General features: G+C 37.3%; 1 protein-coding gene across 4 annotated transcripts in view; it reads right to left on the minus strand.

Moving 5' to 3' along the window:
* Positions 1-2,655: 2,655 nt before the first annotated feature.
* LOC134744168 (E3 ubiquitin-protein ligase RBBP6) overlaps positions 2,656-13,233 on the minus strand; it is a 59,204-nt gene continuing 48,626 nt past the window's right edge. For all 4 annotated transcript variants that reach the window (XM_063677877.1, XM_063677876.1, XM_063677878.1 and 1 more), the window contains one exon: positions 2,656-5,705. In XM_063677877.1, the coding sequence (XP_063533947.1) occupies positions 2,873-5,705 (2,833 nt within the window). In that variant the 3' untranslated portion in view covers positions 2,656-2,872. The remainder of the gene's footprint in view (positions 5,706-13,233) is intronic.

Below are 13,233 nucleotides of genomic sequence, written 5' to 3' on the forward strand. Positions count from 1 at the left end.
GATATCTCATTGTATTAAATTTAATAAATTGTATAATTTATTTATAAACCGTTGTTTAATTTAAGGTCAGAGCGCCTAGCAAACCCGAAACACTAATGTCTCTCTATGGCCCCATTCGCACCAGCTTTCTGGTGGTGACGTGGCCGAAAGGGCAATTTTCTCATAAAAAAGCATTTATAAAAAAAAAATAGTTCCATTTTATTTAATTTCTACTATTTTATGTCGCACTATACCTTATACCAGTTATACCTTAGATTAGATATTTTTAACTGAGGCAAAACGCAGTTACAACTAGGGAACAAATTAAATTATTTTATTAAATATATGTAGTAATGTAATAAATAATAGATATGTCATACACTAAAAAAAAGTGACCAAGACCACCACCGGTGGTCGAGACCGGAATCGAACGGCGTCTTCAGCTTACGCGGCTATGAAAGTGTACACGCTGGTAGGGGCCTTATTCTTATTCAGATATCAAGCAAATATTGTCAGTAGAAAAAGGCCGCCTTTTTCTACTGACAAGTTTTTTTTTTTTTTTTTTTTTATTTTTTTTTTTTTTTTATTTTTTTTTTTTTTTTTTTATATAAACTGATCGGCGATTGGCCCTAGTCACACCTGATGGAAAGTGAAGACAGGGCCTAAGATGGAGCTCACCGGTTCAGTAACAGCCTATTCACTCTTGTTTTAAAGAGACCGAGGTCATATTGATCAGGGAATACAGATGGCGGGAGCGCATTCCATTCCTTAGCCGTCCGTACCAAAAAGGAGGAGGCAAAACGTTTCGTCCGAACGAATGGAATGTGGACCACGAACGGGTGCATACGCTCCCCGCGCCTGGATGTCCGATGATGGAAAGGGGAAGGTGGGATCAGGTCGTGCAGTTCCTGTGCGCACTCCCCGAAATGTATCCGATAGAACACCGATAGGCAAGATTTGCTTAACCAACTATTAAAATAAACTGTTGACTATCTCCAAAATGGAGTTATTGGGACCGTGCACGACGACAGCGCCACACAGCGGTTGCAACTATAGGCTTGTATTTTGTCAAAACTATTAAGCGAGAAGTAAGTACACGTAATAATTTCAGTGAAAACTACTGAACGGATTTTTATGCGGTTTTCACCTATGAATAGAGTGATTCTTGAGGAAGGTTAAGGCGTATAATTTGTTAAGGTTTTGTGTAAATTGATTGAAATATGACGACATTTGGTAATTAAGTAAATTACGCTGGCTTAGAGCTTTAATCGAAAACGCTGCCCAACCTGTTTGAGATATAACAAAACAATGTATGGTGGAAAGATCTCTCTTTCATTGCTCTACAAAAAAGTCCGCGATGGTGTATGTCTATATTTTAAGGATAACTTACTATACCCATTCTTATCTTCTACAAATAGATTTCATAGTATGTGGTATTTACAAAGCTATTTACACGGCTACAGTATTAATAATTATCAAATTAAATACGTTAGTTATATTAAGCATTTCATACAGATTACAATGGTATGTTACACCACACAATTTAAATGAATATCTCAGGAGTAATCGTAAATTAAAGTTCCATTTCGACCCATATAACTTGTATGAAATGTTAAAGACGCTAATCCGTCAGTTGTCAATTTTTACTACCTTATGCGCTCGATCGTTTTACTTACCCCCACTATGTACTTCGCACGGTGCCAATAGGCCAAGCAACAAGAAGGTATAGAGGGAATTGCTTTGAACACAAGTTTTGTCTACGTAACTTTGTTTGGACTAGTTAGGTGAACATAAGTCCCAGGCCGTAGCCCTTGAGCAAGAGGGGAGGGGGGTTTGAAGATCCCATTTTTCAATTATTCACGTATCTTGGAAACTTTTCGTCTTAGCGACATGACTAACTACACAAAACAAAAGTTTAATTTAGTCAAGTCACGTCAAGTTTTTCGATATCTTGAATAGTTTTCGAGATATTCTCTCTTCTCTTGAAAGTTTTTTTGGTCAATTTTATCTTGATATCTACATCAGTGAAGCTACTAGGCCATGTTTGGTATCGTTTTCGTATAAATCGGGAGTGCCAAATTTATTTATGGTATATCGTATAACATTGACACCATTCCGAAGTAAAAACATATAAACTAAACAAATACCTTTTTTTTTAAACCTCTTTTTTTTAATTTTGTTTTTGTTTTGTTCCATTCGGTGTCAATGTGGTACCATAAATGAATTCAGCACCCCCGATATATACGGAAATTATACCAAACACGGCCTAGCAGCTTCACTGATGTAGATATCAAAATAAAATTGAGAGCCCTAAATAAACTTTCAAGACCCGATATCTCAAACACTGCAAGATATTGAAATTTTTTATAAAACAACTAAATAAAACATAACAATTTTATTACCTTTCCTTTCCTTCAAACCCCGCTCTCCCCAAGGCTCAAGGGCTACGGCCGGGGACTTTTGATGTGTTCATTGTTCACCTAACTAGTCCACACAAAGTTACGAAGTCAAAAATTGTGTTCCAAGCATTTCCTCTAACTTTTTTTGAGCATTATTGCCCGGCCTAATAATTAGAATACCGGTGTCTTTCAGAAAGTTACTTAATTTAAGCTCAGGAATCAACCTTTAAAATAAGTTAAAAAACACGATGTACCTATACGAAATAAAACAACACACTTGATACCTCCAGAATATGTTTATTATTAAATAATTAGTTTATTACATTTTATAACTATGAAGTGCATTTATGCAGTACCTACTGTAGAAATTGTAAAAGTAATGTTCCGATAAAAATCCTAATTATTAGAAACAAAATAAAAAGAACATGTTAAAATTAAGCGTTACCGATACGCAAGTAAAATATGCCTAATATATAATTCCGTCAAAGTAGGACTTACTTATGCTTAGATTTTTTCTTCTTCTTACTAGACTTCTTCTTATGCTTACGTTTCTTTTTCTTTTTCTTGTGGTCATCAGAGTCGGAGTCAGAATCGCTGTCGCTGTCGCTAGCGGCTCGTTTTTTCTTTTTCTTACTACTACGCTTCTTTTTCTTCTTACGTTTACGGGTATCCGAAGAGGATGATGACGATGTATCAGAGTCGCTCGAGGATTCACTTTCGGTATCAGGTTTCTTTTTAACGTTAGCTAAATCTAATTTGATTGTTTCTTCTTCTAGTTTAGGTTTTTTCACTTCACTGGTTACAGTTTGTGACATCGACCGCTCGCGCTTTTTACCGACAGCATCCTCTTTTCCTTCATGATCAGACTCGACTGTCTCGTCGTAATCAGGCTCAAAGTGTGCTTCGTCCAAGGTGGACTTCTTTCTCTCTCGTTCAGCAGTCGTTTTTACGGCACTAGACGTACCTTTATCTTGACTGCGAGAATCGACACCTGGTTCAGACTTTATCTTTTTAGACTCCCTTCCACCTTTATCTATATCTTTTCGTTTTTTATCGCGATTTGGACTACGGCTTGAAAATTTCTCCTGCAACCCCCTGGCGTCCGCTATCAAACGTGGCTTCTCCCCTTTTGATTCTATTCTGCTGACTGAACCCGGTTTTTTACTTCTATCTCTATCAACAGTTACTCTACGATACGGTTGTTCCTTTTTAGGTGTTTTAGACCGAGATTTTACTCTTTCTACTGTACTATGCACAACACGTGGTTCCCTCGATCTACGTACGTCATCCACTTTACCACCTAATCGTTCTTTTACAGACAATCTAGGAGGAGGAGTTTTAGATGTTCTCTTTTTGGTTTTATCATTTATTTCTATAGATCTATGTTCGGGATCTGCTACCGGAACGGTAATTTGAATATTATTCATGGAACCTTTCGCCTGCGCGGCATCGTCATACAGTTTGGCTCTATCGCTGCTTATTTTTTTTATTTCGATTGGTCTGAGGGAATGAATTGCCTTAGCAAATATGGCATTTTCAGCACGCTTCAGGACTTCTGAAGTTACTTTACCCGAATCCTCCTCATCGGGTGAGGTTATTTCACCCGGTTCTTTCCTTTCAGTATTGTCATCATCAACTTCCCATTTTGATAGCTCGGGTAGAGGCGCCAACATTTCCTTTTCGGTTGTACCTTCTATATCTGCTTTCAAATCTAATTCGTCTGCAGTAATTTGTAATTCAATTCCATCAAAAGGCTCTTCTTTGAGTCCGGGAACAACGTTACTCTCAATGACTTCCTCTTTAACGCCTTCATTATCTTCAGTTTTAACGTAATTTTGTATTATTTCTTTATCTATTGCTTCTGCAGGTTCATCGCCATATAATTCATTTTGAGGTTCGTCTTTCACTACTCCCTTTGGAGAGTCAAGTTTTTGCTCTATATTGATTTCACCAAGTTCATTATTTATCTTGGTTTCATCGCCAATATTATCACTGTCCACTTTATTTTGCTCGTCTACGGTGTCATCTTTATTTTTAGATTTTTCAACTTCTTCCTCCTTATCTTCCTTGTCCTCTTTTTTAACGATATCCTTGTCTTTTTTATCCTTTTTCTCTCGTTTTTTCTTTTTGTCTGTATCTTTCTCTTTTTCTCTTTTCTTTTTCTTTCTTTCCTTATCCCTTAATTTCTTTTCCTTCTCTTTATGCTCTTTGGCTCTTTCGGAAGACGTCTTATCCCGAAGTCTTTCTTCTTTTTTATCTCGCTTTCCATCTCGATCACGAGAGCGACCTCTGGATTCACTTCGCCGCTTATCTCGTGTGTCACGATTACGTTTAGGTGACCCACGAACTTTTTTCTCGGGTGTAGCTCTTTCATGCTCACGTTCTCTCTCTTTTTCATATTCTCGGGTCCTTTCGTGATCACGAGGTCTATCACTACGAGGCCGTTCTTCACGAGGTCGGTCTTCACGGAGTCGGTCTCTTTTCTCCATATCACGCGATCTTTCAGCAGGATCCCTAACATCCCCAAAGCGTTCCCTATCACGACCTTCTGGATCCCTATGTCTATCCTGCTCAAAGTTTGGATTACGCCTTGAAGGTCCTCTGTTACGAACCCCAGGTCTATAACCAGGACGCATTTCTCTTCCCGGATTGTTTTCATCTCTAAAGCCATCGCGGAAAGCTGGATCGTGGTAATTCGCAGGAGGTGGTTCTCTTGGGTCAACACTCGGCGGCCTGAACGGTGCAGGACCTTCACGAAAACCATGAGGTGGGTTGTCTCGAAAACCGCCATCCCTAAATGGAGCATTCCTGAAGTTTTCTCTAAAGGGCGCTGGCGGTCCTCCTCTAAAACCAGGATCACGGTATGGTGGGGCCGGGCCCACTTCACGGAAAGGTTGTCCGTCTCTATACGGCATCGGGCCTTGGTCACGGTACGGTCCGGGGCCTCTATAGTTATCACGGTATCGAGGTGGATCGCCTACGTGAACAGGAATTTCATTTTGCGCAGGCGGCATCGGCATATCCCTGTAACCTGGGGGACCTTCTACAAATGGTGCTCTATAAGGATCTCGATAATTAGATGGCGGCATCCTTTCACGATCAATTGGTCCAGGTATAGGGGCATAAGGTGGTTTTTCGAACGGCGAAGGCTCAAATCCAGGCACTGGAGGTTCAAGTCCAGGAGGAATGTCTTCAAAGGGCGGTCCGTCATATCGACCGCGATATCCTGGAGGCGGCTCCTGAATAGGAATACTCGATAATGGTGGAATGGGTTTTGGCCCCATGTTAGGGTACATCGGCGGTGGGCCATTGTTTCTTGGTCCATATCTGAGAAAAAATAAGACATATATTAGATAAAACCCTTAAAATACAGTGTTTCTTTTAAACTCCGTTAACTGCGGGGTATGGCTAAGTACATTTAAAGAAACTAAATGGCAAAGTTAATAAAAAAATGTTTTTTTCATAAAAATTACTTAAATGCTGCATAGCGTTGTTGTAACGGGCATTATATTTAACTCAACCAAACAATTGAAAAATTTGAGCTCAGGAATTTACCCTTGATATTAATGGAGTTTGAAATAAACACGGTGTATATAAAATACGATATGATCTACCTCATTAATCAACGAATGAAAATTGCCTCACGAATCAAACCTAATTGTCTAAATTATAATATCACTGCATATTTATATCTTGACTAAAATTCTCGTGAGCTCGTAGAATTCTCACCACAGAATAAATACCTCGTAGCAATGCGTTCCATACCTTACGCCTTAAAAGGGTTAACTCCCAACAACCTTATTTCTGGATAGAAAAAAAGTTGCACCACGCACAATTAACGAACTGGTCAACGTTATAATAGAGACATAGACAAGTGACAAACATTACATATTTGCGAATTTTAACTCACTACGATGACACTGACTGACGGTTTGGTGAAACCGGCCTTATATGGGGTAGAAATGCAACTAATCATAGACGGCCACCCGCTATAAAATAACCATAAATCCCTATTAAGTAGAAATAACGAGATGCAGCGTGTAACCAGTTATGGTTCTATCCACTTGATACAGTCAGCATCAAGGGGAGAACTGGTAAGTGCTTTGCCACTATCGTATGATATAATCGTAAGCTAGTTTATACCCGACTACGGAAAAGCAAAAGGGTATACAGGGTGGCCAAAAAATATGTGCATTCCCGTTGCCAGGGAGGTTTTGGGATTATAACTGAGCAACTTTTACTATGGGCTCAACAACGAAATGGCGAAAATAGTACATTTCGATGCTAGTGCGGAAAGTATGTCATTATTTCACGAGTACAGGTGAGTGGCAAGACTCGGGACGAGTGAAGAATGACATTTCCGCACGTGTATCGAACAACTTTTTTTTTTTTTAATACAGTTGCAAAAAAATAAGAAAAACAACAACTAAGGAATTCGAAACTTTTATATTATTAATTCTGTGACATCATTGACATTATGAAGAGGTGTTTTTTAGCTGGGTGTTATTATTATTGAACCCACTTCAAAGAAAGTTTTTTTTTTAATGCATGTTCTATAAGACAGAAACAATTGTAAATATAAAACATTGTACTATTATTACCCAAATATCGTTAATTACGATTATTTGTGTATCGTACTTTTATAAAAACAATATCGAATGTTGCCTTTGGAAACTTAAAGCAGAAAGAAAAAACGCCTCTTCTTTGACAGGCGTTCCGTTCTATTCAGACAACTTAATAAGAACGGTTTTTCAATAATCAATATAAAAAAATTGACGTGTTATAATGATGAAGAGGCAAGTAATAAAATATGAAATATCTATATTTTTCGTATTCTTACTTTAACAGTAGGTTTTTATGTTGATTACGACGTTTAAAGGAAACTAATATTAACACCATCAATAAGTAGTCATGAATTGGAACATGAATAAATTTGAAAAATTGGAATAGTCACTAGTTCGCGAAAACCAACTTTCCGCACGCTAAACAGCTACGTAAAGTAGCACTTTTTGAGCAACTGCTAGCTATTTATGCAACAAGTGCGGAATATGTATGGTTTCCGACGAGTGGAATTTTATTCACGAGCGAGTAAAGCGAGCGAGTGTATAAAGGAATACGAGTCGGAAATTATCTTCACGCACGTGTATCATACAATGTTTTACTATGCATTGTGCGAGTAAATAAAAAACATATCATGGCAAATAAGTTTAATTATTAAAAGGAGTGTTTTAAATCGACATGAGTTGCGAATTACCTATTCGCACGTGTATCGTACAACGTTTTACAGTACATATGGCCCTTTAAACTTTCGACATATGCACGAAAAGTGCTCTTTTCCGCACTAGTGCGAGAAAGTAGCACCATATGTACTGTAAAAAAATGAAATCTATATAATCTACTGTAAAACGTTGTACGATACACGTGCGAATAGGTAATTCGCAACCCGTGTCGATTTAAAACACTCCCTGCGGTCGTGTTTTAATTTATCGCCACTCGTTTCGCATTTCCTCTTTACCGCACTTGTATCGTAAATAACTATTTGAATACAGTTGCTCAAAGAGTGCTACTTTTCGTGGCTGTTTAGCGTGCGGAAAGTTGGTATTCGCGAACTAGTGCTTTTTACTTTTCCAATTTTTTTAAATTTATACTTGTTCCAATTCATGACTACTTATTGATGAGTGTTTATATTAGTTTTCTTTAAACGTCGTAATCAACATAAACACCTACTGTTAATGTAAGAATACGAAAAATATGCATATTACATATTTTATTACTTACCTCTTCATCATTATAAGTATTATAACACGTTTATTTTTTAATGTTGAAAAACCGTTCTTAATAAGTTGTCTGAATGGAACGGAACGCCTGTCAAAGAAGAGGCGTATTTTCTTACTGCAAGAATGTTTTAAGTTTCCAAAGGCAACATTCGATATTGTTTTTATAAATATACGATACACAAATAATCGTAAATAACGATATTTAGGTAATAATAGTACAATGTTTTAATATTTATAATTGTTTCTGCCGTATAGAACATGCATTTGAAAAAAAATCTTTCATTGAAGTGGGTTCAATAATAATAACAAAATCTATTCTAGTCGAATAAAAGCTCGAAAAACGCCTCTTCATAATGTCAATGTCAATGATGTCACAGAGTTTCGTTCACTTGTTGCTTTTCTTATTTTTTCGCAACTGTATTAAAAAACGTCGTTCGATACACGTGCGGATATGTCATTCTTCACTCGACCCGAGTCTTGCCACGAGCTGTAGGCTCGATACTCGTGAAGTAATGACATACTTTCCGCACTAGCATCGAAATTCATTCATCATTCCCTTACGCTCACACTCTACGGCTTCCTTAGCCCCCAAATCTTATAAACTTGTGCACATAATGTACGTAAACACTTATGTACCGTCGCCCACACTGTTAACTGTACATCGGTGGACCTTATGCCTTTTGTAATAAGGTCCACCGATGTACAGTGATGAGTGTTGCTGTTTGTACCTAATAAGGCCACCTTGCTTTAGAAAGCTAGCCCTGTGCTTTAAAACGTACGATTATTAAACAATAGGTACGTAGAAAAGCGAAATGACGTTTCGCGAACAAACAAACATCGATTTTGTTCGATAAAATTCGTCGTCCAACATGTGGTACTGGTACTCCACTAGAGCTGTCCAATCAAACTGTACTTACTGTACCTATAGGTCCTTCAATAAAAGTTCTCCCAAGTTTTTATGGAAAGCCTTTATTAATCCGCATTTTGTGATGTTCTAATATTTTAGACCCATGGTTCTACTAGAGGGGAAAATACACTTTATTAATTCTTAATGTTATAAAAACCGGCCAAGAGCATGTCGGGTCATGCTCAGTGTGAGGTTCCGAAATTGCCTGTCCGTCACAATAGGCAGACTTAAAAACGGGGATTTCTGTTTGTAGATAATTTAATGGTAGCACTGAATGTAGGTAAGTAGAGTAGGTACTTCCATAGGGTTGAAATAAATAAATAAAATCAACCCGCTCCACACGAAGGGGAGGCAACCTAAAATGTTTTCTCTTTTTACTTTTTATTTCACCCCTTCGTCTAAGTGCTTCATTAGCTATAGCCATCTGACAGATAAACGACGAGAAGTCACTCTCCTTGTTTTGCAGCTAAAGAGGGCCTTTTAATTTAATTTGTATTCATGTCCTTCTTAGTGCTTTCCCAGTGGAAAGAGAGAAGCCCGGGATACATAGGTGAATTCCAAGAATTAGCGCTGGGACTAGTTTTTAAAAAGAGCGAATCCCATCTCATATTCCTACCTAGAGGAGAAACTAGGACTTATTGGTATTAGTCTGATTTCCTTGTTCCTTGCAATGTTTTTCTTCAACAAAAAGCAGTTAGAGAATTATAAATTCAATTCTACCATAATAATAAAATGAACTACAACCTACCGGAAAAAGAATTGAGATCTATATGGGTGTAAAGTTCTAGTTCGCTTAGGATGTAATTAAGGTTCAGGATTTGTCCTGCCTAGTTTTTATGACAACAAACTAAATTTTAGAAAAGTAGCAGGTAGAACTTTTTATATATATTTGCAAGTGATTTCCACCTCACAACTTTAGATAGTCTAGCTAGTAGAGTTAAACCAAGAAAAGTCTGCAAGAGATTTTGATAGTACACGCAGGTGTTATTTTAAACGTCAAACTTCATGAAATTATGACGTATAAATAATACTGGCACTGCGTGTGCTGTCAAAATCTGCAGACTTTTTTTTGGTTTAACTATAGTAGTCTTTTGTGCGAGCGATGAGATAAAATGGTATCATGTAGTTAATGGTTTTTCCATAGGTTTATTTTTTATACAGAGTGGCTAATAATTTATTTTGTTTATGTAATTTATTTTAATATTGAACTTGGCTCTCATTTCACATTTATGTTTTTGGTGGGATATCATTACTTTTTAGACAGAAATTATTAGTATTCATCATAGTTGTTTGCTAAACCAAAATTGATTTTTGCTATTATAAATTCTATAGGCGCTTAGTGTGTAAATAAAAACTGTTCTTTGAAAAATATTACAAATCGTAAAAAATCTATGTTTCTTCATTTTACTTTCGGAACCACACAATTGCCCAGCTGGATGCCAAATTTCAACTTAGGTATTAGAGTTAAGTACTAGGTAATCTCAGCTGGTAGTGGGTTAGGTTTTTGATGTTAGGCGAGTCAGTCAGTCAGTCAATCAGTCGGTCAGTGTTTGTATTTTAATAACCGGTGTTCATAAAATTTGGGGTTCTAGTTAGCCTTAAGGGTCTTAATAAATGAACCAATAAGAATAAGTGACATACCATCGGAAAGGTTTCTTTTTATATACTCCATTTCTTTGTACGACGAGACTTGTCAAATCTCTGTTTAAAAAAAATATAACAAAAAAAAACATAAGAAAACGAATAAAAAACTAAAATATCATGACACTAAATTATCGACAATAAAAAAACCTTCATGATCTGCGACATAGGAACTTAGTATCGAAAAAAACTATATACTCACGTTTCAACTCACATAACTTTTTGCGGCGATAACATTTTTCACACAAAGATTTGGGACTACCTGCCATAGTAAAAGTTTTTCAACTTAGAATAACCTATCCGGTGACATACCGCCTGCCCTTATTGGTCGAATGGGCCAATTAGGCCACCCTCTTTTCATATGTTTATGTAATTTATGTTTAATAGATTTTGAGTTACGTAGGGTTCAAAAGTAGCTCCAAATAGTTCAAATGGTTCGTGTAACGGCCGTTGCATCGCCAGTTCTGTTCTTTTGAACTTGGCTTGACACGCAGATAACGATTTCACCACACCAGCTCGTAAAGCTCTCAGGCTAAAAAGATTGGTGGAGAAATTGAATGGAAATATTTTCTTATTTGATATTTTATTTAGAACTAGGTTTGGGGGCGTATAATTGAAAAACCGGCCAAGTGCGAGTCTGACTCGCGCACGAAGGGGTCCGTACCATTACGCAAAAAAAAAACGGCAAAAAAAATCACGTTTGTTGTATGGGAGCCCCACTTAAATATTTATTTGATTCTGTTTTTAGTATTTGTTGTTATAGCGGCAACAGAAATACATCATCTGTGAAAATTTCAACTGTCTAGCTATCACGGTTCATAGCCTGGTGACAGACGGACAGACAGACAGACAGCGGAGTCTTAGTAATAGGTTCCCGTTTTTAGGGTTCCGTACCTTAAAAGGAAAAAACGGAACCCTTATAGGATCACTCGTGCGTCTGTCTGCCTGTCTGTCTGTCCGTCTGTCACAGCCCATTTTCTCCAAAACTACTGGACCAATTAAGTTGAAATTTGGTACACATATGTAAGTTAGTAACCCAAAAACGGTCATCTAACGTAAACAAATGAATTTTCAACATGGGGGCCAGTTTTGGGGGGTAAATGGGAAAATGAAAAAATTCAAACTATATCGTGTTACACATCAAATAAAAGAGCTCATTTTGAGAATCTCAAATATATGTATATATTTTTTGTAATTTTAAAATAAATAGTTTAGAAGTTATTTAAGAAAATAGCTAATAAATGACCCCCCCCCCCCCTTTATCTCCGAAACTACTGGGTCTAAAATTTTGAAAAAAATGCACAAAATAGTTCTTTACCTATAGATGACAGGAAAACTTATTAGAAATATGCAGTCAAGCGTGAGTCGGACTTAATAACTTAGTTTTTGATCCGAATCCCGTAGGGGGTTTTTAAAAACTCACGTTTCACATAAAAAAAACTGGTAAAAATTGTGTAATGTACGGAACCCTTGGAACGCGAGTCCGACTCGCACTTGGCCGGTTTTTACTCTTTGGGTACGGAACCCTATAAAAGTTACTTATTGGACGACATCCAATTTGGACTAGGTATAATGAACCATTTTTCCTTCGGTGTACATAATCATATCTGGAACGGCGTATATGCTTATTTTATTGGTCATAATATAACGTCAGTTTCCATAAAAACATTGACTTAAAAAATCACATGCTGTAAATGATGTAATAGACATTTTGTCCTAAGGCTTCGGCCCCCATGAAAACGAACTCGCCAGAAAAGTAGGTTAGGATAGAACTGCGAGACCCAAAAAATCAAATCCATCTAACTACCGAACCTGGTCAGCTGGTCACAAAACTTCACGAGAATAGGTTAAGAAATGCGACCTGGTGAGAAGAACATCCGGACATACGAAAGCATATATTTTTTTCCAAACTGAAGCGGACTAACAGTTTGCTTGAATGAAACTCTCTACAGAAGTTAGAGGGTTTAGTCACTTTTCAGTACTTTGGACTCTTTGGAGCAGGGACTGAAAAACCGCAAAAGACCGGTATAATCAAGTAACTTTGTCGCCTTTGGTAACGGGGTTCGTTTGCATAAAATCCGGTAGTTCTGATTTTTTTCAGACTTGTTTATGATGTTGGATCAATGAACAATCGAAGTTTGTGACCGAACCGCAACTTTGTCAAAAATCGAAAAAACCGCGCGGGGAGTAGGCACGGTACGATCTCGTAGCTACCGGGCCAAATCAGTTTTGTTTGACCTTAGGAACAATCTTGCCAAGCGGCATCGCCTGAGACAAAAGTGCATACTCACTGCACTTACTTAGCCTACGAATTCAAGTTTGAAAAAATTATAAATTTTCAAAGGTTTTAATCTCAGAAACTATTAAATCTACAGAGAAAATTCTAGTCTTGTATTGTAGCAAATATAGTCTACTTTATAAACGCCTTGAGAAGGTACTATCAAAAACTAGCCCTTTAGGGTCATAATGGCCCAAATCTAAAAAAATTGCGTTCGGCGCTCGAGGTCTCAAACTTGGATTGTTCATTGGG

The sequence above is a fragment of the Cydia strobilella genome, chromosome 9 (assembly GCF_947568885.1).
Source record: "Cydia strobilella chromosome 9, ilCydStro3.1, whole genome shotgun sequence".
In the NCBI taxonomy this organism is placed as follows: Eukaryota; Metazoa; Arthropoda; class Insecta; order Lepidoptera; family Tortricidae; genus Cydia; species Cydia strobilella.